This window comes from Mus caroli, unplaced genomic scaffold (genome assembly GCF_978045245.1).
Source record: "Mus caroli unplaced genomic scaffold, Mus_caroli_1 scaffold_17, whole genome shotgun sequence".
In the NCBI taxonomy this organism is placed as follows: Eukaryota; Metazoa; Chordata; class Mammalia; order Rodentia; family Muridae; genus Mus; species Mus caroli.
In genome coordinates this window covers 45,260,934-45,287,635 of record NW_028227272.1, presented here as the reverse complement: position 1 = coordinate 45,287,635, position 26,702 = coordinate 45,260,934, and the positions used below count along the sequence as shown (strand labels likewise).

At 43.9% G+C, this 26,702-nt stretch overlaps 1 protein-coding gene across 1 annotated transcript; it reads right to left on the bottom strand.

The window, feature by feature from the left end:
• Positions 1–3,953: 3,953 nt before the first annotated feature.
• Positions 3,954–13,670, bottom strand: Dppa2 (developmental pluripotency associated 2). Its single transcript, XM_021185497.2, has 6 exons — positions 13,638–13,670; positions 12,458–12,590; positions 9,653–9,858; positions 7,761–8,016; positions 5,664–5,859; positions 3,954–4,507 (listed from the first exon to the last, which is right to left on the bottom strand). The coding sequence occupies exons 1-6, from the start codon at positions 13,668–13,670 to the stop codon at positions 4,429–4,431; spliced, it is 903 nt and encodes a 300-aa protein (XP_021041156.1). The 3' UTR covers positions 3,954–4,428.
• Between the last annotated feature and the right edge of the window lie 13,032 nt (positions 13,671–26,702).

Sequence of the window (26,702 nt, the reverse complement as noted above, 5' to 3'; positions counted from 1 at the left end):
CAGAAACGAGGCGTAATGGCTCACACCTGCGATGCTAGTGCTCAGGAAGTGGAGGCAGGAGGATCAGGAGTAATTTATGAAACTCCTATCAGAGACATCCACCCCATGTCCTCAGGTATGTCTTCTATTCATGTTAATCTCTCTCTTACTTAGCCTTCATGATTAAGCCTACATTAAACTATATTTAATAAGCAACCTGGCAAAAGAAGCTATTTACCCAATAGAGAGGATTCCTGAAATAGAATTATTATCATTTGGGGGTGGGAGGGGAGTGTAGTAACCTCACTGTATCCCAAACTGGCATCAAACACACAGTAAGCCTCCTGCCTCACCTCCCGAGTGCTAAAATGACAGGCATTAACCACCATGCCCAGCAGGATATGGAATTATCCTTTAAATGAGCACTTGGAGAAAATAGGAGTTGAGACAGGAAATAGCTGAGGGAACCAAGGGCCATGTGGATTAGGGTAAGAAAACTCTAATTTCTTAGCTACATTATCAAAATTATCAGTGAAGGGATAATTGCCCCCATAGACTTCTTTTGTAGAATTCTCCATGGAACATGAATTACAGATATTAACACCCTGGTTGGGTCCACAAAATACACCAGTATAATCACCATCTTGATGAAATACACCATTGAAAAGACAAGTGATATTTCTAATGCAAAGTTAGATTACAACAAAGGGCCTTACAATCATGTCTCAATAAATCCTTGAAACAGACTTCACCATCTTCTGCCAGTTGGCAAATGTAAATTAGACCAAACTGAGATTGCAGCTCATCACAGTTGGAATGGCGACCGACCAGCCAGAAGAAACACGACAACAAATGCTTGGGAGGGTTGAGGGGGAAGGGAACCTTTGTATACTGCTGCTGGGGACATAAGCCTATCACTGTGAAAGTCGGCATGGGGTTCCTCAAACTACAAAACCAGATGACCCAGGTATCCCGCTTCTTGAGTACTTTATGTCTATAAACCAGAGACCAGTGCACATCCGTGTTTACTACATTAATCACAATAGCTAGAAGATGGAAACTGCCCAGGGGTCCAACAGATAAACGAAATGATATATATATACACAATGAAACATTATGCTTATAAAAAAAAAATGGGGCCTGTGAGATGCCTCAGTGGGTAGAGGCATTTTCCTCCAAGGATGGCAGGTAAACTTGATCCCCAGTTCTCACATGGTGGAAGGAGAAAACCTACTCTCTTGTTGGCCCTCTTATCCTCACACACCTTTGTGTGCAACCGCCTGAAAGGAAGTGGGGGCTTCTAGACTGCTAACATATTGCTAGGTACATTATTCAGAAAGGTTATGTCCGGGCGAGGGTCCTAGGCTGTTAAAGTACAAAAGGCTTTCAAAGTACATTATTTAAAAAGGTGTTTGCGCTGGGTGGTGGCGGTGGCGGCGGCGCACGCCTTTAATCCCAGCACTCCGAAGGCAGAGGCAGGCAGATTTCTGAGTTTGAGGCCAGCCTGGTCTACAGAGTGAGTTCCAGGACAGCCAGGGCTATACAGAGAAACCCTGTCTTGAAAACAAACAACAACAGCAAAAAAAGGTGTTTGCATAGCATGAAACATACAGGATTCCCAGGCTGCTAAACAGTTTCCTGTGGGTCTTAAAGAGGAACCAAGTTTTGGTTGCCTGCCCCCACATTAAGCACCTCTCAGCCACTTACAACTCCAGCTTCAGGGGCTCTGACACTTTCTCTGGCCTCTGTGGTACTTCCACATACATGTAGGCAAACACATACATAAATAATAACCACATGCTTCTGTATCCTCGCCTTTTTTCCTTTGGAGACAGGTCTTCACCTTGTATCTCTGGCTAACCTGGAACTCACAAAGATGTCTACCTGCCTCTGTGTCCCATGAAACAAAAAGATTATCTGGTATAGCCAATGCTGTCACAGGTTCCTGATTTAGAGAGAGGGAGGGAGGATGTTGGCAAGAATCAAGGCAAGATTGAGGGAAGAAGAATCGATTAAAAATGTACTGAAAGATCCGCAAAGGTTAACAATTAACAGTGTTTCAATTTGCATGGAAAGGGAGGCAGGTGTCTGGGCTGCAATTCTAAACTAAGAGGCAGACTGAACCTTAAATAACTATGACCTCCTACCTCCTTAAATGTCAAAATGACTTTTTTTGGTTTTTTGAGACAGGGTTTCTCTGTGTAGCCTTGGCTGTCCTGGAACTCACTCTGTAGACCAGGCTGGCCTCAAACTCAGAAATCTGCCTGCCTCTACCTACCGAGTGCTGGGATTAAAGGCGTGTGCCACCATGCCCGGCTCACAGCCAGTGCTTTTAACTAACCTGTGAGCCATCTCTCCAGCCCCAAAAATGATTCTTCCTCCTCTTCTTTTTTTATTAGGTATTTTCTTCATCTACATTTCCAATGCTATCCCAAAAGTTCCCCCTCCTCCTTTCTTTCTTTGGTTCCTCTCTCCATTCTTTTTGTTGAGGCAGTCTAGCCACAAAACCCTAAAATGGCTATGTAGTCTAATCTGGCCTCAGTTTGCCACTTGCCATACATAAGGCTGGCCTTGTGCTCCCATTACCCTCTGGCTTCAGAGCACCCCTGTGTTCTCAGTGCATGTTACTCTGTATGAGAGCACAGAGGGGGTTGAGGTAGAATGGTAGAATCCAAGTTGAGCTCGGATTTCTGCCTGGACTACAGCAGAAATCCGAGCTCAACTTGGGTCAGCTCAAAAACAGAATGGAAGATGCTAGGCTGGGGATATAGCCCAATATATCAAGTGCTGGAGTCGCTATAAAAAACCTTAGGGTCATTCCATAAAAGGCGAAATGGTGGTACATACTACCCATGCCAGCACTAGGTTAGTAGGAAGGGGGCTCAGAAGTTCCAAGTTATCCTCAGCTACAAGGAAAGTTTGAAGCCACTCAGAGCTAAGGAAGACTTGGTTTAATCCTAACAATATATCACTGATGCACTCCAGCAGTCTGGGTGTAGTGGCACACCTTTAAATCTGGTGATCCGAGAAGCAGGGGCAAGATCAAGGATTTGGCATTGACCTAGGTTACACATCCTAAAGACAAGCCCAAGACGCATCCGTCTCAAACCTGTGTGCGAACTGAACAGACAGAGGCATGTTTGTGAATTTGGGGGACCAGCCTGGGCTCCACAGAGTCTCTATCCTTACCATCAGTTTACAGCTGGGAATGTAGCTTTGTAAAGTATGTGACCTGCTAGTATGCCTACAGCTCTGTGTTGAATGTACAGCATTGTAGGCTGTGGTACACTTCAGCACTTAGGAAATGAAGGCCCAAGGATCAACCAAGCCCATAAACATGCAGTCAAGGAGAGATGAGGAGTCTGTGGGAGCTATGCTCTTCCTGGGGAGCTACTGTTGCCAGTTGATGACTGTTGGAGCACGGAGAGCCATCAGCAGTCAGTTCAGCTGCTGGCGAGCTGCCTGTACACTGGTAAATACACTGTATTCATGTCTGTGTGAGTGACCCCGAAGGCCAAGTTGGTGGGGCTACAGGCACAATAAGAGAAGTCAGGGATGGTGGGTGTGATCAGAGTGGGAAATGTCAAGTAATAACATTTTTAAAAAATTAAAATACTCAAGACCAGCCTGTGCTGCAAAAGACCCTGTCTTGGATATATAAAAACCAACCAGATATCCACATGTAATAGCATCAATTCATAAGGCACATCTTAGACAATGGAATCTCAGCATTAAGAAAAATCAATCGAGGACATGGATATTTCTCACATGCATATTGCTAGGTAAAAGCCAATCTGAACGGTAGCATACTATATGATTTCAAATGTATGGCACTCTATAAACACTTGTCAACACCCAGATCTATACTAGTCAAACATATATCAGTACGGGCTAGGCGGTATTGCACAGGCATGTAAATCCCAATATGTGTCTGGTCTACCTAGAATTTCCAGGTCCACTGGAGTTGCTACATGATAAAGCCACTCAAAAAAAAATATATATATTTTTTTTAAAAAAGTACATTCTGCTTTGTTAATTTGAAACTGCTCCCCATCCCCCCCCCAAAAAAAATCTATATAAAAAAAGTACAGCAAAACAAACCCAGTAAAACCAAATCATTTCTCAGATAGCTAAGCATTTAGCCAATCCAGCACAAGGCCATGAGGAGCTATCAGAGATGCTGAGATGCAGCGGGCTGTTGTTAGAGTGATGCAAATCCAGCACAAGGCCATAAGGGAGCTGTCAGTCAGAGATGTTAAGATGCAGCGGGCTGTTGTTAGAGAGATGGATGCTGATTTGTCAGCAGAGTCTCCACTCTGCTGGGAGACAGGAGGAGGGGCTTCTGATGACTGACAGCCAGGTTTATGTTTGTTTTGTTTGTTTGTTTTTAGCCATTATAGGGATCACAGAATATTCTTCCATTCCCTTTAGATCAGAGTAAAATCTTGTCTAAGGCGGCATATTTGGGGGTAGGGCATTTTTCTTTGCACGGCTTCTAATTTGCAAGTTTCTTAGGATCTTCTTGTTGCTGTAAGACAAATGTTAAAGAAAAACTTTTAAAAGTTGCAAGGGGGAGAAGCCAGAGTTTTCCCTTAACAGAGATAAAAGCTGGGGGTGGTGGGGCACATCTTTAATCCCAGCACTAACAAAGGCAGGTAGGTGGATCTCTATAGACTTTGAAGCCAGCCTAGACTTTTTGACTCAAAACCCAAACAAAATGAGCACATACAATAAATAAGGGAGCCTTTTCCATTTCTGGAGCCCCTGAGATGACTGCCTGAATGCTGGGATTGATGAATGAAGAGCTACAGTCAAGGCTGCTCAGAGTTCACATGTTCTTTTGTTTTTTGTTTGGTTGGTTTTGGTTTTTTGAGACAGAGTTTCTCTACATAGCCCTAGCTGTCCTGGAACTCACTCTGTAGACCAGGCTGGCCTCGAACTCAGAAATCTGCCTGCCTCTGCCTCCCAAGTGCTGGGATTAAAGGTGTGCACCACCATGCCCGACCTTTTGTTTTTTGTTTGTTTTGTTTTGTTGGGTTTTTTGTTGTTGTTGTTGTTTTTTTGGGGGGGGGGTTGTTCACATGTTCTATGTGCCCGAATATTCTCAATGAGCAGAAGGTTGTTTTTGTACTCATGCATAGATGCTGAGTTCTGAAATTTAATTCAGGGCTGGCAGCTGGGACCATAAGGACCTGGTTTTTTATTGTGATCACGTGTACTGTGACATGCCTGGGTCCTCAAACATCAGTGATCTAAACCAACAAATAAATAAATATAACTCAAATCAAAAGCACTATCTATAAGGCCAAGGTACACTTTCCTTGGGGCTTGGTCTCACATAGCCTAGGCTGGCTTCTACCTCTGGCTCTATACTGTGTTGGGGATCAAATCTAGGATTTTATTCAAGGGAGGCAAGCACTATGCTCACTGAACTACCTTGCAGGCCCCTTTTAACAGTCTTGGTTTTAGACTGGGTTCCACACTTCTCAGGCACATTATTCAGACTTATGAGAATAAGTCGCCCTTATGCAGTTCTAAGCTGTTTCCTATTTTCACCTGATCAATATGGGGAATTAGAAAAATAGAGTGTTTGCTCTCTGGCTTCTGTTCAGTTAGTCAGAAAAATTCATCTAGACATCTTCCTTTTTCAGTTTCCCATGCCAAGAGAGGTACTAAGGGATTACCTGTGAACACATTCAGGACATAGCAGATTATCTTCCACTCCTGGTTCTGGGATAATACAGGCCGGTAACAGGAAGAGAAAATTCATCCTTTGGGGAGTGTCTGGAACCCAGGTCTGTCCAGCAAGAAATTGCAGGCGAACCCAGCCTTTCTTATCTGCAGGGAGCTGCCTACCATGGACAACACACCATCTGGATCCTGAGAGGTAGAAAGAAAAGCAACAACAAGAAAATCAAAGCCGGGCGTGGTGGCGCACACCTTTAATCCCAGCACTCGGGAGGCAGAGGCAGGCGGATTTCTGAGTTCGAGGCCAGCCTGGTCTACAAAGTGAGCTCCAGGACAGCCAGAGCTATAAAGAGAAACACTGTCTCGAAAAACCAAAAAAAAAAAAAAAGAAAATCAAGACAACTCTCCACCACCTCTCAGTCAGTGCCTCTTTACTAAAAGTCCAATGCATTTCCTGCTGGCTCATAAGCTGTCAAAAACCCTTTATACAATTCGCACTGAAAAAACTAAGTATTAGAACAAAGTAAATAAAGAACAATGCATGGAAAACCAGTCAGATGACTGTTTCTGACCACAAGAACCTTAGTCGCTTTGCAGAATGCTCACTTTGTGTTCAAGACCTTGCTAAATGGTTTACATATTAATATACTTATTGTTAATACTGATATTCTACTTGTCTTTCTTTTCCCAATACTGGAGATTAAATCTAGGACCTCACAAATGCTAAGCAAGACTTTACCACTGAGCCAAGCCCCACAAACCTTTGTTTTCCCTGTAACAGTAGAGGTAGCCAGTATTTATAGTATTCAATACCATTTTCTCCAATGAGCTGACACAGGTATTCTGACTCATAGTCCACTTGTCTGTAGTACACTACTTTGTACTGATCTCACTAAAAGAGCCATGACTGCTAAATCAAGGGGGAATTTTTCATATACAATTGCCCCAATGCATACATGCATACATACTTTGGAATAAAAGGAACCAAGGAAGTGAAATAATGATGTGACCCCCACCATGGTCTTAGACCAGAAGAATCAATATTGTATATATAGTTCTCTTCTCAAAAGCAAACCAGAGCCAGGAATGGTGGTACACACCTTTAATCCCAGCACTTGGGAGGCAGAGGCAGGCGGCCAGCCTGGTCTACAGAGTGAGTTCAAGGACAGCCAGGGCTACACAGAGAAACCCTGTCTCGAAAAAAAAACAAAAAACAAAACAAAACAAAAACAAGAAAAAACCACCACCAACAACAACAACAAAAAAATCAAACCAGAGGTTCAACATACTTCCCAAAGTTTCAAAATAATAATAATCAACACAGGAGCATAAAACATGGAAAGCCAATGTAATCTTGAATAGAAAGAGTGATCCTAGAGGGACCTGATTACAAGAGACCCTCCAGAGCTAGACTAAGGTGCTGCGGTCCTAACCTAGAGATTAGTGGAAGAGAAGACAACAACATAATGAACTTGTGTAGTTATGACCAACCAGATTTTTGTTGTCTTATTTGAGATAAGGTTTTTCTGTGTAACTATGGCTGTCCTGGATGGAACTCACTCTGTAGACCAGGATGGTCTTGAACTCGGAGATCCACCTGTCTTTGCAAGGCCACCAGGCCCAGCTTAAAAATGGAGCCTTACATGAGTCAAATTTATCCTCTACATCAGTGGTTCTCCACCTAGATCAGTCTTGATCCCTGTGATAAACTTCTATCTCCAACAATATTTACATTACAATTCATAACAGTAGCAAAATCACAGTTCTTAAAGTAGCAACAACAACAACAAAAATTGTGTGGTTAGGGGTCACAGCAGGAAGATTGAGAAGCAATCTGTTCTAAGTTCGCTACATTTTGTGAGGTGGTCTTTGACTTCCCAGGTGTGTCCTTGACCTCAGCATAAAGTGAAGGATGGCACTGAACTACTGGCCCACCAGCCTCCACCTCCCAAGTGCGGAAATTTTACATAGGCACCACCCTACCAGGTTAGTCTTCAGACTTTAACCCCCTGCTACTTTATGTCTTTCTGTCTCCTGCTGAGGTTAACCACGCTTCTGAAAGAATAGCATTCACATCTTTAGGGAGGTCTTACCAGTGGCTTGTGGCAGAAAGGCCTCCACATTAGACGGAAGAGGACATCGATTCTTAGACATTGACTGAGCTGCTCTCATGGCAATTCTTGCCCAGGCTGCAAATGTGGACTCCTTAGGTGAAGTTAGAATTTCCAGGACACCACTCTCCTCCCTTCTCCTTCGGCAGCTGCTTGGAGGCCCGATTCCTCTGAAGACTATCTTGGATTTCCTGGGACCCTGCTTCATTCTGGCCTCACGAGATGTATTGGGAATATGCTGCAAAGGAAATTCACCAGTATGCCTAAGTGCTCAGGCTCGGTATGCAAATTTCACAAGTTCACACTGGGTGGCAATTTTGGAAACACTACTTCTTTCTAGAGTGTTGGTTCTCTAAGGAGAGAGAATTTTGGCAGATAAAAGCAAAAGCACAGATTGGTCTGGACAGATGGCTCAGTGGGGACGAATCACTGACTCCAGCAACAGTGTGTAATCGGCTGGGTGTCCCCAACAAATGCCTAGAACAATAGCTCCTAAGGGGGATGGAGACAGGTTTTTGTTGGTGCTAGCTGGCTTTCAGAATAGCTGAGAAAACTTGAGCACCACAAAGGGGTAGATATACTGATAGGATACGAAAAGCCTCCCTCCCTTCTGCCCTCCCTGTGCACACAGGTATGTAATGTACACACTGCACAAAAAACTGAAGATCAAGATAAGATCACTGGCCCCAGGCGTGGTGGTACAGGCATTTAATCCCAGCACTTGGGAGGCAGAGGCAGGTAGATTTCTGAGTTCGAGGCCAGCCTACCCTACAGAGTGAGTTCCAGGACAGCTAGAGCTATATAGAGAAACCCTGTCTCAAAAAACAAACAAACAAACAAAAAAAGAGATAAGATCACTAGTTCAAGACCCAGACTGTTAAGAGTACAATCACTCCTTTGTTTTTGTTCCTTTTTATGCCCCATGTTTTGTTTTATTTTCCATCTTACTTTATAGCTTAGGATGACCTTGGATTTGCTGCCTGCCCTTCTCCTGCCTCATTCTCCCAAGTACTGGGACTGAAATTTGTCACCCACCTAGCTCCTCTTATTGTTTGGAGGTGACACTCATTGACCTAGAACTTACTGTGTAGCTGAGGAAAACCTTGAGCTGTAGACACTACTGCCCCCACATTCCCAGTTCGTGGACCCCAGGGTGTGTGTCATGCTTAGCTGTCATACTCAGATTTGAAAGCAACAAAACCCCCAGAGATGAAGAACTAGTGTTGTCTCAGGGGGTTCAGGTAGGTTTGAATATGAAATCATCTTACTGGATTACATTTGAATCATAATTCATGTGGAGCCAGAGTAATGAGGGCTGTAATCGCAGCTCACAGCTATTAGACTGGGAGACTGAGGTAGGAGGACCACATAGTAAGGGACTGCCTCAGAAGCTTACCACTAGGGACAATGGCTCATGCCTGTAATTGAGGAACTTGGGAGGTAGAAGACCAGCCTAAGACACTTAAGAGACCTTTTCCAGGCCTGGTGAGATGGCTCAGTGGGTAAGAGCACCCGACTGCTCTTCCGAAGGTCCGGAGTTCAAATCCCAGCAACCACATGGTGGCTCACAACCATCCGTAACGAGATCTGACTCCCTCTTCGGAGTGTCTGAAGACAGCTATAGTGTACTTACATATAATAAAAAAAATAATAATAATAAAAAAGACATTTTCCAGACATCCTGCTATGTGTGTTGGCACACAACTTTAATCTCAGGAGGCAGAGGTAGATGGATCTCTGAGCTCCAGGCACTCATTTGGATGTATGCCTGGAACCCTGCCTTCAAGGGAGATTTCCTAGAACAATTTCAGTAAGACAGCTAACCCCAGAGGGAGAGCCCATCCCCCAACCCCGTCACCACAGCTGTCACTTACACATTCTTGTTTAGAATATGAGTGTCTCCGAAGTCTCAAATAGACCTCAACTTTCTTGCCATCGGTACTCAAGTTATGATACCGACACCACTCCCGAAGAGTGTTCCTGGACACGTCCCTGATAGGAGGCAGGCTGGGCGGAGGGCAGGTGCTTGGTATCGTTCTGGTTGGGTGTTTGATTCCCGCATGCCTCACCAGAGAACGGGCTGAGAGAAGAACGAACAGGGAGAAAGCAATAGTGTTCAGGGACTGCTTTAAGATTCTTCTCACAAACCACTTTGTATATAAAGATAGCTTCTTGGGCTGGGCAGTGGTGGCGCACACCTTTAATCCCAGAACTTGGGAGGCAGAGGCAGGTGGATTTCTGAGTTCTGAGGCCAGCCTGGTGTACAGAGTGAGTTCCAGGACAGCCAGGGCTACACAGAGAAACCCTGTCTCCAAAAAAAAAAAAAAAAAAAAAAAAAAAAAAGATAGCTTCTTTTTGTTTTCCTCCAATTATGAAAATGACAATGAGGAATTCACTTGACCGAGATCATAGACCCCTTAAAATAGGAGACCTGGGACAGTAATACATATTTACATAATAAATCCTAATAAGATTCTATCTTATTTTAATCATATGCTTGCTGTGAATCTGCCATATGCATTCTAGACAGCTGAAATATTCTCTCTCTCTCTCTCTCTCTCCCCTCCCCTCCCCTCCTCTGCTCTCCTCTCCCCTCCTCCTCTCCTGGTTTTTATTGTTTTTGTTTTTGTTTTGGAGACAGGATTTCTGTGTAGCCCTGGCTGTCCTGGAACTTGCTTTGTAAACCAAGGTGGCCTCAAACTCAGAGAGCTGCCTGCTTCCCAAGAGCTGAGATTAAAGACGTGTTTAAGGATATTTAGCCTGTTTGTTTGCTTGTTTTATTGGCTTCAGCAACTACAGGAGCAAATACTTTTGGCTGATCCTGTGTCTGGATGCAGGGGCTATCGATATCATTCAGTTGGAGATACGCCCACTACAGGAGGGGCTAGGTTTCACCCCCAGCTTCACAAAAACATAATGTCATGTGACCATAATGTCAAAAGAGTGTAATGACAACACCTACAGCCTAGGGCCAGGAGTTCACTCCATCCTCAGCTAAATAAAAAGTCCAATAGCAAGCCAGATGTGATGGAACACAACTTTAATCCTAGTACTTTGAAGGCAGAGTTCGAGGCCAGCCTGTTCTACAGAGTTCCACGACAGTCAGGACTAAACAGCAAAACCCAGCCTTGAGGGGGGGAAATTACTCAAAAATGGCCAAAGTCTAGATTTTGAAGTACCCCCCCACACACACACACCCAGTTGTTTCTACAGAATCAAAAGAACCGCTTCTAAAATGCACCCCAAATCAGCATTGCTCCAGAACTCTACCTATGTGTCACTTTCTATAAATAGCACCCCCAGTCCCCAGCTGCTCTGAGGCTAGCTTGTACTACCTTACTTTGAAGCACCAAGACTTTTTTTTTTTTTTTGGTTTTTCGAGACAGGGTTTTTCTGTATAGCCCTGGCTGTCCTGGAACTCACTTTGTAGACCAGGCTGGCCTCGAACTCAGAAATCCACCTGCCTCTGCCTCCCGAGTGCTGGGATTAAAGGCGTGCGCCACCACGCCCGGCTGGCACCAAGACTTTTTAAGGGCAGGTTTTAATAGGCAGGTTTTGTGGTGGTGTGTTCATTTTGGTCATTTGTTTTAAGACATATGGCCTCCACTGACGACATTCCATACGCAATTGAGGAAGACCTGGGACTTGATTTTCATTCAGTTGGAGATACGCCCACTACAGGAGGGGGCTAGATTTCATCCCCAGCTTCACAAAAACATGTCATGTGACCATAATGTCAAAAGAGTATAATGGCAACACCTACCTGCCTCAGCCCACGAAGTGTTGGGACTACAGGCTTTTGCTACCATGTCCTTTCAGTAAGCAAGATATTTAATATACTCTGCCTCTGCCTCCCAAGTGCTGGGATTAAAGGCACTGAGCCACCCTGTTAACCTTTTCTTAAAGAGAGTGGTGTTGCTCAGCCTTCCTATATGCTAGGCACAGGTCCTGCCCCCACCCCCTGTCCTTTAACCTCATTTTTTTTTTTTTAAAGTCACACTACTGTGGATCAGTGTCTTTGAACTTCTGTCTAGCTGTGGGGTGACAGCTTCCCGGTACCTTGCCCAATTCCCACCTTAAACAAAGCAGTGCACGGGGCTTAACAACTGAGATGAGTGAAATTTGAAAATCTCAGTGAGGTTTAAGAAGCTTGCCTGATATGGTAGTGTGTACCTTTAACCCCAACCCCAGGGAGGTAAAACTGGAGGTGTGTTGGTGGGCGGAGGGAGTAGAGGATTTCTGTGAGTTGGAGGCTAGCCTGGTCTAGAGAGCAGCAATGATCCTTGTATCAAAACTGTGTACTTTGCCAGGCAATCACAACAAAATCATAGTGTACCCAGACAAGAGAGGCAGCACCCGCCCTTAAGAACAGAGTTTGGCTGGGCAGTGGTGGTGCATGCCTTTAATCCCAGCACTCAGGAGACAGAGGCAGGCGGATTTCTGAGTTCGGGGCCAGCCTGGTCTACAAAGTGAGTTCCAGGACAGCCAGGGCTATACAGAGAAACCCTGTCTCAAAAAACAAACAAACAAACAAACAAACAAATAAATAATAACACCCTCCCCCACAAAAAAAAAAAAAAAACAACTGTACTTTATCTTGGCTTTCCAGAGTCTTACTTAGAAAGCTATCTCAAACCTACACTATTTTGGCCAGGATTCTGACATTGGATGATAGATACCTGGTGGTGTGTGGTCTAAGGTTGAAGAAGACACATTTGATTGCGTAGGGTAGTCTGTGATTGTCTCCTCCTCCTTAAAGGGGACCAGCGTTAAAATCACACTTTCTTCATCCAAGTTTTCCTCAGATTGGTTCTGCAAAGAGAAGCAGTGGCGGGTTTCTGCTGAATTCATTTACCATCAGAGTCTTGGTGTTGAAATACAGAAGACAACCTCAGGAAGCAGGTGGCTGGGAACTACCAAGCCACTGTGGAAGGGCTTTCTAAATGCTCAGAAAAGCAAGGCATCAATCAACTAGAGAGTGACACCTCCTGGAGGAAGTTCCTGAAGATTTGGTCCCCTCCCCTTCCTTCTCCTATGGAAATCTCAACACCAATACTTCCAAACTTGAAATAAGGATTTCTTTTTCCATTTGTATAGCGCCTTATCAAAGTTCCCCCAGACACAAATCCACTTCTGCTACCATAAAAAACAATGAGCTGGGGGTTAGGGGTGGGGACTAATGACAAAGGCCTTCAATCGTGCAGCACTTGGGAGGCAGAGGCAGGCAGATCTAGGCCAGCTTGGTCTATGGAACAAGTTCCAGGAGAGCCAGAGAAACCCAATCTCGAAAAAAAAACCAAAAAACAACCACAAACAACGATAACAACAACAAAAGCCAAAACAAACAAACGAACAAAACACAAAAAACAAGAACAAAAACCAAACTAAACCAAATGAAACGAACATGGTGAGGCCTAAAAGCAATATTGACAGGCTAGTGGCCCTTACCTGGCCCAGAATCACCCAATCTGAGATGGGGAAACCCACCAACTAGGCATTAGAGGTATTGGGAACTGGTTACTTCTCCTTAGGGGGGAAAAATGGCTACTTTATTTTTTAAATGTAAGTTATCAAAAATTTCCACTTAATTTTAGCTCACCTTCTCGGTAGATTTTAATCCTACCTTCAGCCTTCCTTGTCTGGGAGGATTTACTCCTTTAGCAAGGAAACAGTTTCATTTTACTCCCAGGAAATACATAGTGTCAAAAGTGGAGGGGGGGGGGGTTATCAAGCAGAGAGGGTTCCAAGATTGAGGCCTTAAACCCAGGCAGTTCCTCGGAAGCCAGACAGGAGCCCTAGACAAAATGAAAAAGAACTCCCAAGAGAAAACCAGTTCTCTTAGAGAATTAATTCTCTTACCTCGTTGAAAGTCTCCAGGCCGTAGTATGACATTTTCAGGCAGGCTTGTGAGAAGACAAAGGCAGCCGCTGAATGGATGCCGACTTCTTTTATAAGTAAATGACTGCTTCCTGTCTTCCTGTGGCCCAATTAAGCTCTTCCCCCTCCTCCTCTCTCCACCCTCTTCTCTTTGACAGTGATTTTATCAGTTCTCTGTCTCAGTAGATAATTGATAGCAAAAAGCTGAGTTCTTAAGTAAATCAAAAGCCGGCCGCACCTCCTCCTTTAAAAAAATAAAAAAAAAAAAAATTAAAAAATTTAGTCTCTTGAGCTTTGTCCTCCTGGCAAATGTCTATAACCTCTGTGCTCCGGATGCAGAAATAGCAGCAGGAGGGTCATGACCTAGAGTTCTGACTGGACGACAAAGAAGGACCCTCCCTCAGGGTGGTGGCGCATGGTAGTGATCCCAGTGCCTGGGAGGCTGAGCCAGGAAAGATGGAAACTTTAAACCTTCAAATTGGACGTTTTGAATCCCAGGACAAGACATGACAAGACAGACAAGAGACCTAGAAAAAGTGAAAAACAAACTTTCCCACTCCTTCTGTGTTACAGAGTGTCTAAAAAATAAATAAATAAGTAAATAAAATTAAAAAAAAAAAAACAAACAAAGAAAGAAAGGACAGCCTAAAAAAAAAAGTAATCTTGCCAGACCGGGCAACAGTGGCACACACCTTTAATCCCAGCATTTGGGAGGCAGAGGCAGGTGGATTTCTGAGTTTGAGGCCAGCCTGGTGGACAGAGTGAGTTTCAGGACAGCCAAGGCTATACAGAGAAATCCAGTCTTGAAAAACCAAAATAAGAAAAGAAAAAGAAGACTGGGTGTGGTGGCGCACGCCTTTAATCCCAGCACTCGGGAGGCAGAGGCAGGCAGATTTCTGAGTTCAAAGCCAGCCTGGTCTACAGAGTGAGTTCCAGGACAGCCAGGGCTACACAGAGAAACCCTGTCTCAAAAAAATAAAAAAAAAAAAAAGGAGTGAGCCAACAATTTTAAAAAAATAAAAGAGAAAAGAAAAAAAGAAAAAGTAATCTTTAATTTATTGAGGAATTGTCTGGAAATCTAAATTACGAAGCTGTACCTATCTCCTGAATCCTTTCTTTGAGGGTGTGTCCCAGGAATCTGTATTTCCATGATTCCCTCGGGTGTTTCTTGACAGTCTAGTAACACTGGTTCTAGAGGTAGGCCGATAATAGCAGATAACCCTGGCTCCTTCCTTTGTGGGAGAGAAACTGAATAATGTCCAGGGACTTAAGGACAGGTAAGGACTCTTCATTCCCACGTGGGGACTATATTCCTGCTTTGGATGATTAAGAAAGGCGACCTAGTTGCCTAAGGTTTGTGGTATTTGAGACAAAGCCCAGGTTGTCCTTCAACTTCTTCTTTTTTTTTTTTTTTTTTTGGTTTTTCGGGACAGGGTTTCTCTGTGTAGCCCTGGCTGTCCTGGAACTCACTTTGTAGACCAGGCTGGCCTTGAAACTCAGAAATCCGCCTGCCTCTGCCTCTGGAGTACTGGGACTAAAGGCGTGCGCCACCACGCCCTGCTGTCCTTGACCTTTTGACAGTGCTTTTGCCTCAACCTCCCAAGTACACCGATCACCTGTAGGGGCCTCTCTGCCCCATTCGCATGCTAGAGTTCTTTCTGAGTGAGACTTTCTGATGGTACATATGTGCATACATACAGGAAGACATCTATATGTAAAATTAAGTTTAAATTGGAATTTAAAAGACAAACAACTGTGCTGGAGAGATGGCTCAGCAGTTAAGAGCACTGACTGCTCTTCAGAAGGTCCTGAGTTCAAATCCTAGCAACCACAATGAGATTGGAAGACAGCTACAATGTCTTAGATATAGTAATAAATAAATCTTTAGTGAGCAGAGCAGACTGGAGCATCAAGTAACACCTTCATTCCCAGCAAACCACATGGAGGCTCACAACCATCAGTACCACTACGGTGACTCATATGCAGAAAATAAATAGATTTTTGTTTTTGTTGTTTTGCTTTTCGAGACAGGGTTTCTCTGTAAAGACCTGGCTGTCGTGGCGCTCACTCTGTAAACCAGGCTGGCCTTGAACTCAGAAATCTGCCTGCCTCTACCTCCCAAGTGTAGGAACTAAAGGCGTGCACCACCACCGCCCAGCATAAATAGATCTTTTTAAAAAACAAAATAAAAAACAACCTTTTCACTAAAGCTAAGTGTGGTGTTACACACGTTTAAGCTCAATGGTTGGAAAGCCAAGGCAGACCGCAGCCTGGTCTATATGTAGAGTACCAGGTCAGCCAAAAGTGCACAGTGAGACCTGTCTGAGACACACAAAATTAATAGTTCAGCCAGGTGTATAACATTAAAGCTGCATGATCCCCTTCTAGGGCACTACATCAGCACACACAGGGCAGGACAGACAACCAGGGAATGTACGAAATGCTTGGGTTAATGTGACTGGGCAGTGGAAACACTCAAAATTTCTTTTTCTTCTTGTTTAAAAAATAATAATAAACCAGTCAGGCATGATGTCACACGTCCTTAGCTTTAGCATTCAGGCAGGAAGCAGAGGCCAGCAGATCCCTGAGTTTGAAACTTCTCTGGGCTACCCCACCAAGTTCTGGTCCAGTCAGGGTTATCCTGTTGGCTACAGCTGAGACCTTGTCTCAAAAACAAACAAAATCCTAACAAAATTTTTTCCTTTATTTATTCAATTTCATAGTCTTACATTTATTTCCTTCTGCTTGTTTTTGGATCATTTTGTTCTTTCTAAACAAACAAACAAACAAACACCCAAAGCAGCAGCAGCAACAACAACACAAAAAAAGCAAACAAACAAACACAGAGCAAGCATTACTTTCAAGCCTCATGTAGCCCCGTCTGCTCAGTTTGCTAGGTGGGTCACCCTGAGATCTTAGTTGTTGTACCTGGCTGAGAGGCTGGAGAGATGACTCCGTGGTTACGAGTACTCATGTCAAAGACTGGGGTTCGAATCTCAGCACTTACCTGGTGTCAAGTCCCAAGGAATCCAACACCCCAGGTAAATATCACCAGACTAAAGTGAACAAGGACAAAAACAAACAAACACAAACAAACAAACTAGCAGCAGCAGCAGCAGCAGCAGCAGCAGCAAAACTTTCCTGGAAAGGCAAGCCAGCCAACTTGGAGAAGAACAAGGGCAAACACAGAAAGAAATGATTGACGAGATGTGGGACTACAGCGATCTCATGCACAACTGTCGGTCAAGACTGGTTAAGTAGAACAGAAAAATAAAAAAATAAAAAATAAATAAAAATTTTAAAAAGCTTTCTTTCTTTTGGGGAGGAACAGGTCTCACTGTATACCCCTGACTGGCCTGGCACTTGATATGTACACCAAACTAGCCTAAAATTCACACAGTTCTGCCTGCCTTCCTCAGTACAGCTGGGATTAAAGGTAAGACCCACTCCCAGATAACAAGAGCCCACTTAAACTAGGTGGGGCAGCTCAAGTCTTTAATCCTAGCACTAGGAAGACACAGGTGGCAACAAGTTCAAGGCCAGAATGGTTTGTATAGTTTACAGCAGGCAGGGTTACACGAGAAACCCTCCTAAACACCTCTGGTTCTCCTTTCCCACCCCTCAAAAAGGGTAAGATTTGGAGTTGGGAATGTAGGACTGATAGAATGTTTGCCAAGTGCACACCAAGTTTTGAGTTTGGTTCCCAGCAACAATGATATAATAAAAGTGAAAATGGCCGCTAGAGATGCGGCTTATTAGTAGGCTGCTTTCCCAGCATGCACTTGGCAATGGGTTCATATGAGAGAGATGAGGCAAGAAGTCTGAAGGTGCAGAGGACACAGCATAAGACCCTTGATCTGGAAGTAAAGGGAAGCAGTGTTAGCTGCAAGGGGATCTAAGCAAGGATGGAGAAGAAGGTGGGAGCAGAATTAACCAACTAAGGGGGTATAAAGAAGACCTGTAGACAACTACTACATTCAAGTCTGTCTAAATAAAAAATAAAACCCTTAACCATAACTGAGTCAGGTGGTGGGGGCATACACCATTGATCCCAGCACTCAGGAGGCAGATGCAGGTGGGTCTCTCTAAGTTCAAAGCCAGCCTGGTCTACATAGTGAGATGCTTCAAACAAAACCAACCAACCAAACTAAAAACATAACTTTTTCTCCCCCAAATATAACAGGGTCTTTCTATGTACCCTTGCCATCCTCTGCATCCCAAGGGCAGGATTAAAGACTATCTTTATTATATTAAAATCTACCATGCTAGGCTAAAAACATAATTTTTTAAACTTGATTTCTGAGGTCTATAGGGATGCCCTGGTGGTTGAGAGCATACCAAAGTTGGATTCCTAGCAATCTTGTTGGGTGTGGGTCATGATCATCTATGTGTGACTCCAGCTCCTGAGGATCTAACACCTCTAGACTCCAAGAGAGCCAGCTTAGACAGACCAACAGAAAGACAGACAGACACACACACACACAAATAAAAAATAGATATTTAAAAATGAATATAGCAGGATATAGTGGTGATACAGACCTTTAATCCCAGCACTCTGGAGGCAGAGGCAGATGAATCTCTAAGAGTTCGAGGAGAGTCTGGTCTATAAGGTCACCCAAGATGACATAGTGAGATCTGTCTCAAAGAAATAATACATTGAGTTCTTGGCCTGGTTATGTTCTACAATGCACACCTAGCATACATAAGGCACCAAGTTGGATCCCCAGCACCAGAAAGAAAGGAAGAAAAGAAAGGAAGGAAGGAAGGAAGGAAGGAAGGAAGGAAAGAAGGAAGAAATAGAAGGAAGAAATGGAAGGAAGGAAGGAAGGAAGGAAGGAAGAAAGAAAGAAAGAAAGAAAGAAAGAAAGAAAGAAAGAAAGAAAGAAAGAAAGAAAGAAAGAAAGAAAAGAAAAAGATAAAAGGAGGAAGGGAGGGAGGAAGGGAGGGAGGGAGGGAGGGAAATGAGCCATTCACTCTTTTTTTCCTTTCTGTATTTGGAGCTTTTCTTCAGGATGTTTCCTATGAAAGAGAACAGTTTGTTAAACAGACTAGAATACAAAGATGAATTCATGTCTCCTTGAAGTAGCTGAAGTTTGGTGTTAAGAATTCCTAGGTTGGTTCTGGCACTGTAGCTCACCTGGTGCTTGCCTTAGCACGAATGAGGGTCTGGCTTCAATCCCCATCACCTTGCAAAGCAGGTGTGCTGGAGGGCAGCTTGTAGTGACAGACACCTGCTATCTCAGTGCTGGGCAGGTCAAAGTATGAAGTTCAAAGTCGTACTCAGCTATGAATCCAAGTTCCACATCAGCTTGGGCCAAATATAACAGGAGAGCCTATTTCAAAGTAACAACAACCACATAGATTAGGCTAGGGATATAGTTCACTGGTAGAGATGGTGCACACCACTGTTTCTAAAGCACTTGACGGTGTTAAGCACTGTTAAGATTTGCTTAAATTTCACCATTTTTAGTGTTTATCATTAGTTCTTTAAATTTGCATTAGTGGGCTGGAGAGATGGCTCAGCGGTTAAGAACACTGACTGCTCTTCCAGAGTTCAAATCCCAGCAACCACATGTTGGCTCATAGTTATCTGTAATGAGATTTGATGCCCTCTTCTGGTGTGTCTGAAGATAGCTACAGTGTACTTACATATATATAAATAAATCTTTAAAAATAATAATAAAATAAATTTGCATTAGTGAGCATTCCTGATAACCATTTTTCTAATAGGCAAAGATGGTTTTCGGGGGAGTAACTTGAGTACCCAAATAGCAGCTGTTAGGTTCTCCCTTACAAGTCTGGATGCCTTGGGCAAAAGGACAGATAGACAGATAGTTTCCTCTTAGGCCAGCACCAGTCATTTAGGAACATTCCATGCATACCTTGAGACAACTGAAGAATGTTTGCTGTTTGTCTGGTTTCTGACTGCTGGCAGTCTAAGCTTGAAAAAAAAAAAATTTTTTTTTTTTTTTTTTTTTTTTTGAGGGTCAGATAAGGCTGGCTTGGAACTCACAGAGATCTTCCTTCCTCTGCCTTCCGAGTATTGGGATCAAAGCCAGCTGGAAACAGTTGGTTCTAGACTTGTCCTGTCTGATGGTTTCTAGATGACTCTGGAATCATTTCTGCCTGGCCAGTGGAGAAGCACTGACCTGATGATACCCTAGCAGATGGATGCCTGGCATTAAGACGTAAAGTTATGACTGGTCCAAGACACAAGCTTCAATCACTGGGATTGCTGCTAAGAGACAAGACTGTGATTGGCTCAAATAAATGGCTATGCTTATTGCAAACAAAGGACTGTGACTGGCCAAACCTCTTCCTCTCAGGAAAACTAAGCCAGCTTCCCTGGTTCAGTGACTCAGCTGGAAGTCACTTTGCTCTTGTATTGCCTCATCTTGTGTTACAAAACGTTTTTTATGAGGTGGAAACTCGCTATGTAGCACAGTCTAGACTTGAAGCATTGATCCGCCTTGGCTGACTTGATCCTGTCTTTTAGTCTGGGTGACTGCCCTTGGAGATATCCGTTTCCTCTAGCCTCTGACTGGTTCTTTTTGTTGTTTCTATTTTGTTTTGAGACAAAGTCTCAGGGAGCTTAGATTGACTTACTATGTAGCAGAGACAAAGGGTGAACTTCCACTTCTGCCTTTGCTTCTCAGGAGCTGGGATCACAGGTATGTGTCACCACATCCAGTTTATGCACCGAAAGGGACCAAACCCAGGGTCTCAGGGATGTTAGATGGGCACTCTAACCATTGCACTACATCCCTCTTCCCCTTGACTTCTTTGCTTGTTGATGTGGGGCTACAGCCTCTTGACTGCCTGTTTGCTTTGCCCACAAGGATCCCAGCCTCATAGTCCTTGAGGTCAGGGCCCTCTAACTGCCAGTCAATCTTCTTGGAAGTTCTAGCCTGCTGGCTTATAGTAATTAAGTGCCATAACCTAGTTGCATTATTTCAGGGTCTGTTACCCACCCACCCCCAACTGATATTATGGTCTAATGCTATAACTGCCTCACCTGTGGTCACAGAACAGTCTCAGTTGTGCTATGCCCCTTTCCAGCACATTCCTGATAGACCTTCTCAACACTTCATCCTATGATGCTGTGCAAAGAACAATCCCTTCACAGATGTCACCTCACTTACCATCTCCATCCCTGTAGGCCTGTTTTCTTCAGCCTCATCACTCCTTCATCCCTCCTTTGCCTTTGAACTTGAGTGTTTCTATTTGGATCAGCATTGGTTTCACAGTGGCTAAGGATCATCTTGGCACTGACTCTGTCTCATCTCCTAGGATTCTTGCTTCAATGCTATGTCCTGAGCCAGGAGAAACTTTTTGATGGGATGAATTATTTTTATTATTATTATTTTTTATTTACTTTAATAAATAAGTACACTGTAGCTGTCTTCAGACAAGAAGAGTATGTCACATCAGATGTCATTATGGGTGGTTGTGAGCCACCATGTGATTGCTGGGATTTGAATTCAGGACCTACGGAAGAGCAGTCTGTGATCTTATCCTCTGAGCCATCTCACTAGCCCAATGGGATAAATTCTTTTTTGTTGTTGGTTTTTTTTTGTTTTTGTTTTTGTTTTTTTGAGACAGGGTTTCTCTGTATAGCTCTGGCTGTCCTGGAACTCACTTTGTAGACCAGGCTGGTCTCGAACTCAGAAATCCCCCTGCCTCTGCCTCCTGAGTACTGGGATTACCGGCGTGCACTACCACGCCCAGCTCTTGGGATAAATTATTGATGGTCCATTACTATACTAATAGATTAGTTGCCCTCCGGCTATGTTGGGGATTGTTCTCCTAACTCCTGCCTGCAGGTCCTTTGGTGTATCTCCGCTTTCCTCTTTTCCCAGCCCAGAATTTTCTGTTATTCAGGACCTCATCCTGAAGAGAACTTAGAAATGTGTGTGGGTGTGTGTGCATGTATGTGTACCTGTGTGCTTGCACACCAGAGTGTCATTACGTCACATAAAATAACATTACATATACTATAACCAGGCAAGTTTTAACTCGTGATTTTTTTTCCCCCTACCTCCAGAGTGGCTGAAATTATAGACCTGGGCCACAAGGCCCAGCTAAGAATCACTTTTTTGTTTGTTTGAACTTTCTGCCTCTGGTGCCTAGTTCATTGTTGATTACTGTCAGACTTAACCCCACCCCCACCATTTATCAGTTTCCAAGTTAACTTCTATTCATCTTGGGCACTCACACACATGGTGCACAGCCAGACATGCAGGCAATACACTTATGCATGTAAAAAAAATCCTAAAAAATTGTTTTCTAATTTTCTGGGATTTTTGTTTGTTTAGTTTATTTTTTAAAATTTTTTTGAGATAGGGTTTGTGTAGCCTTGGTTGTCCTGGAACTCACTCTGTAGACCAGGCTGGCCTCGAACTCAGAAATCAGCCTGCCTGCCTCCCAAGTGCTGGGGATTAAAGGCGTGCACCACCACACCCAGTTCTAATTTTCTGTTTTTTAAATTAAAAGCCTAATCTCATTATTTTGTGTGTCTGTTTTGCCTGTTTGTATCTGTGTGCACCACATGTGTGCTTGGTGCCATAGAGGTCAAAAGATGGTGTAGATTCTCTGGAAATAGAGTTATGGATCGTTGTGGGCCTCTATATAGGTGCTGTGAACCAAGCTCTAAGCTTCTGGCACTAGGATGGCAGCTGCCTTGCAATCCACATGTTTTCCTGTTTTTCAAGGCTTAGCATCTTCGTGGCTTTAGGTACACTTCCTTCATGGGTTCTTCAAGAAGCACCTGGAGAGATAGTGGCTGAGGTAATATGGTCATGTGGGTGCCACCCAGTAGACCCCTCCAATCAGCATAGGAAGCCTGAAACTTCTCCATTAGAGTTGTACCACCTGCAGTCGCTACTAATTCAGAGTGTGTGTGTGGGAGGAGCATGATGAGTCCTCCGTTATGCACACACGTGGAAACTGTTACCGATGTTCTAGAAAGGGTATTTCCAGTTTCTTGGAATCTTAATTAAGGAATCAAAGAAGAACACACAGACTGCACAATAAGGAAACTTTATTCAAAACTGAGTGATGGTTACAATCAGATATGGTGCAAGTCAACAGGAGTTTGAAGAATTAGGCAAGAGTTACTGTTTGGGACTTCTTTTTTTTTTTATTTATAAAGTTTATTTTTTTATATTCTAACTTATTTAGGGGACTTCTTATTGTATGTGTTTGACTACATGTGTCTTATGCATGACAAATGTGTCTGGTTCTGGGGAAGTCAGAAGAGGGTATCAGATCCCCTGTAACAGGAGTTACAGGGGGTTGAGAGCCACTAGGCAGGCACTGAGAATCTAATCCTGCTTCTCTAGAAGAGCAGCTAGTGCTCTTTTTTTGTCTGTTTGTTTTTTTGAGACAGGGTTTCTCTGTATAGCATCGGCTGTCCTGGAACTCACTTTGTAGACCAGGCTGGCCTCGAACTCAGAAATCCGCCTGCCTCTGCCTCTCAAGTGCTGGGATTAAAGGCGTGCGCCACCACACCCGGCTGCTCTTAACTTCTTACCCATCTCTCCAACGTAAATTTCTTTATTTTGACTGGCAGGTCTGGACTATGTTATGCCTTTGCTCAAATGCACATTCTTTCCCAGGATGCAAGCCCAATTTTGCATAGCCATAAGGTGAGAAATTAGATTCTCTTCTAAAAGTTCAATCAAATAACACAATCTTACTTATTGCATAGTCACCCAAAATGGATTCAGGCTGGATTAGCACACTACCTTTCCTAAACCCAGGTATGTCCTAGAATACATTTAAGTAGTCTCAGAGAAAGGGGAGTTAGTTACTGGAAGTGTCTACAAGGGAGCCGTTCGACTGTTTGCTGCAGGGAGCACATACATACTTGACAGACCTAGTGGGGAAACCCCCACCCAATTCCCGATTCGGTGTGCACCCAAAAAATCATGAAGGACTATCATCTCTTGATGTAATTACATGAGGACGTTTAATTACGGAGCTCCAGACCGACATGCATCCCACACAGGAGATAATGGATTTCAGCCACGAGGCTCGAAAGCTAGGGGTTTTTTTGGGGTAAGGGGCTTAGGGGTGTGGAATTCAGCATAGCAACACACTATTGGCTTATTCAAACATCAGCAGAAAAATTACATGTACGCGCAGGGTGTCAGAGTTCTGTGAGTTGTTGACTCAGTTCGAATAGTCACATTCCCCTTTATCTTATGCTCAAGCTGTTCCCAGGAATATTTTAACTATGGGGTATACCCAGGTTTGTTTTTCTTTATTCTCAGCCCCAGGCAGCCTCTAGGCTCACAAACAATCAGCAATTTCTGAGTACTTTATATGACTTACAGGTCTTGAAATTTCATCTTTCTTTTATACTTACAAAGGTGGGCATGCTAGGTGCATTAGATGAGGGGTGTGTGAACAACCTGAGACAAGTGAAATCCCAAGTTGCTAAGCCTCCCAGTGCTTGCCTGGCTCAGAATGAAGCTGGGCTAAGTCTTCCAAGGTTTACAGGAAGATGTGCAAGGACAACCTCAGATACACTGCCAGCTTCAGCACCAGCAAGGGAGCTGCAGGGCCAAAGAGCATCAAGGAGATCAACAGAATTCAGGCAGAGTCAGAGCTGACAATCTTGGAGGTCAATGCTGCAAAAAATTTCAGGAATAGGGACACGAGTGAAAGTGGACACTGGCAACGTATTGACAGAGCCTCTCTGAAAATGAAGGCTAGGATGGGATGTCGTCCTATGTGTCATTCCAGCAGCATTGCTGTGGCTTGTATGACAATGTCCATTGTAGGTTCCTATGTTGAAATACTTGGTCTGGAGTTGGTACTGCTATGTGGGTAGGTTCAGAAGATGTACCTTTGCTGGAAGAAGTGTGTCACTGGCAGGGGGAGAGGCAAAGTTTGAGCTCTTAAAAGTTCCCCCTCTCTGCTTCCTCCTTGCAGTCCAAGATACACACTAATTCTGTTCTGCCTGTCATGGACTCATATCCCCCCTGGAACCATAAACCCCAATAAACCCTTTCTTCTCTAGGTAATGCCTGTCATGGTGTTTTACCACAGCAACAGGAGAGTAACTGCTACAGGTGGCTACTGCTTTAGAGCAGACAGTACTGCAGGAAACAACACACAAGGGTGCTGTGGAGGGAGCAGGGAGGCAGCAGGACAGAGGCACTAAAGAGACAAGAGTGGCATCAGCTTTCTCGGATGGCAGGAGCTGAAGCATGCAGACTCTGCTAGAAAGAAATGGAGGGGAGAGAAGATTCCATAGAATGTGGCTTAGTGTCCATCCTTATGTCCTTGAAGGAAACACAAGGATATCACATATGCTAACCTATACCTCCCTCCCTGTCTCTCCCCACACCCTCACACACACATACATACATACATACTCATTCCCAATGCAGGGCTTCTCTGTGTTGCTCTGGATGTCCTGCAACTTTCTCTATAGTTCAGGCTGGTCTCAAACTCATAGATCCACTTGTCGCTCCCTCCCAGGTGCTGAGATTAAAGGCATGCACCATCATACTTGGGTAACACCCATATTTTGAGTAGGACCAAGTTTGGAAGAGCACCTTTCACAGAAAGAGATGGTATCAATCTCCAAATAAGAATGTAGAAGTAAATGAAGTTTCCTTCAGCCATCCTCTAAGGCCTCAACAAGGCATTCCCAACGCCAACACACACTAAAATCCATGGGACCCCCACCATCCTGTTAGTATAGGACATAACGGACACTGCTTTCCTGAGCTCAGGCTAGACACTGGTGTTTGCACTGCCCTTCACAGTGTGGTCGGGAACAGAAAACATGACTGTCATTCTCAAGGCCTAAAGGGCTCTATGGTGGCTTAAATAAGAAAGGTCCCCATAAGCTCATATTTGAAGGTTTAGTTATTAGTGACACTACTAAGGACTAAGGTGTGTGGCCTTGTTGGATAAAGTGTCACTGGGGGTGGGGCAGGGCTTTGAGGTTGCAAGAGACCAAGACAGTCTCAGTGGGGCACTCACTCTTCCTTCTGTCCTAGGATCTGGATGTAGAACCCTTAGCTTCTTCTCCAGTACCATGTCTGCCTGCATGCCACCATGCTGGAAATGGACTGCATTTCTCAAAGTATCTGAAACTGTAAGCAAGCCCCAATAAATGCTTTCCTTTATAAGAGTTACAATGGGGGGGGGGGGAGCTGGTGAGATGGCTCGGTGGGTACACCCAACTGCTCTTTCGAAGGTCCGGGATTCAAATCCCAGCAACCACATGGTGGCTCACAACCATCCGTAATGAGATCTGACTGCCCCTTCTGGAGTGTCTGAAGACAGCTACAGTGTACTTACATATAATAAATACATCTTTAAAAAAAAAAAAAAGAGTTACAATGGTCAGGGTGTGTCTTCACAGCTACAGAATACTAAGATAGGCCCTATGAACTTACCATCTGCCCCTCATGAGAACTGGCCAAGCAGACCCTTAGCATCCTGAAATATCACCATGAGTGAGGTAAAAGGAAATCTGAGGCATGTCCATCAAAGAGAAAACGAGATCATCTACCATTGTATGCATATGGTGGTGGCCATTATCTGGAGCATTATGGATTTTTTTTTTTTTTTTTTTGAGACAGGGTTTCTCTGTATAGTTTTGGCTGTCCTGGAATTCACTTTGTAGACCAGGCTGGTCTCGAACTCAGAAATCCGCCTGCCTCTGCCTCCCGAGTGCAGTGCTGGGATTAAAGGTGTGCACCACCACGCCTGGTGATTTTTTTTCCTTTTTTTTTTTTTTTTTGTAGAAGAAATTGGTTAGCCTACATAGCTGATGCTGTTGTTTTAGATGAGGCTGACCGTATGATCAGCAAGGGCTTTGACATTCTCATGTTTTACTATTTCAGGGGTTAATGGCAAACTCTATTCTTCAGTGTCACCAAGCCAAAGTCCAGAAATTTGCCAAGAGTGTCCTAGTAAAACATATCACCATAAATATGGGGTATGGTGGAACTTCCAGCCAGGATATCATTCAGAACACCTATAGTGTACTCATATACATAAAAAAAATCTTTAAAAAAAAAA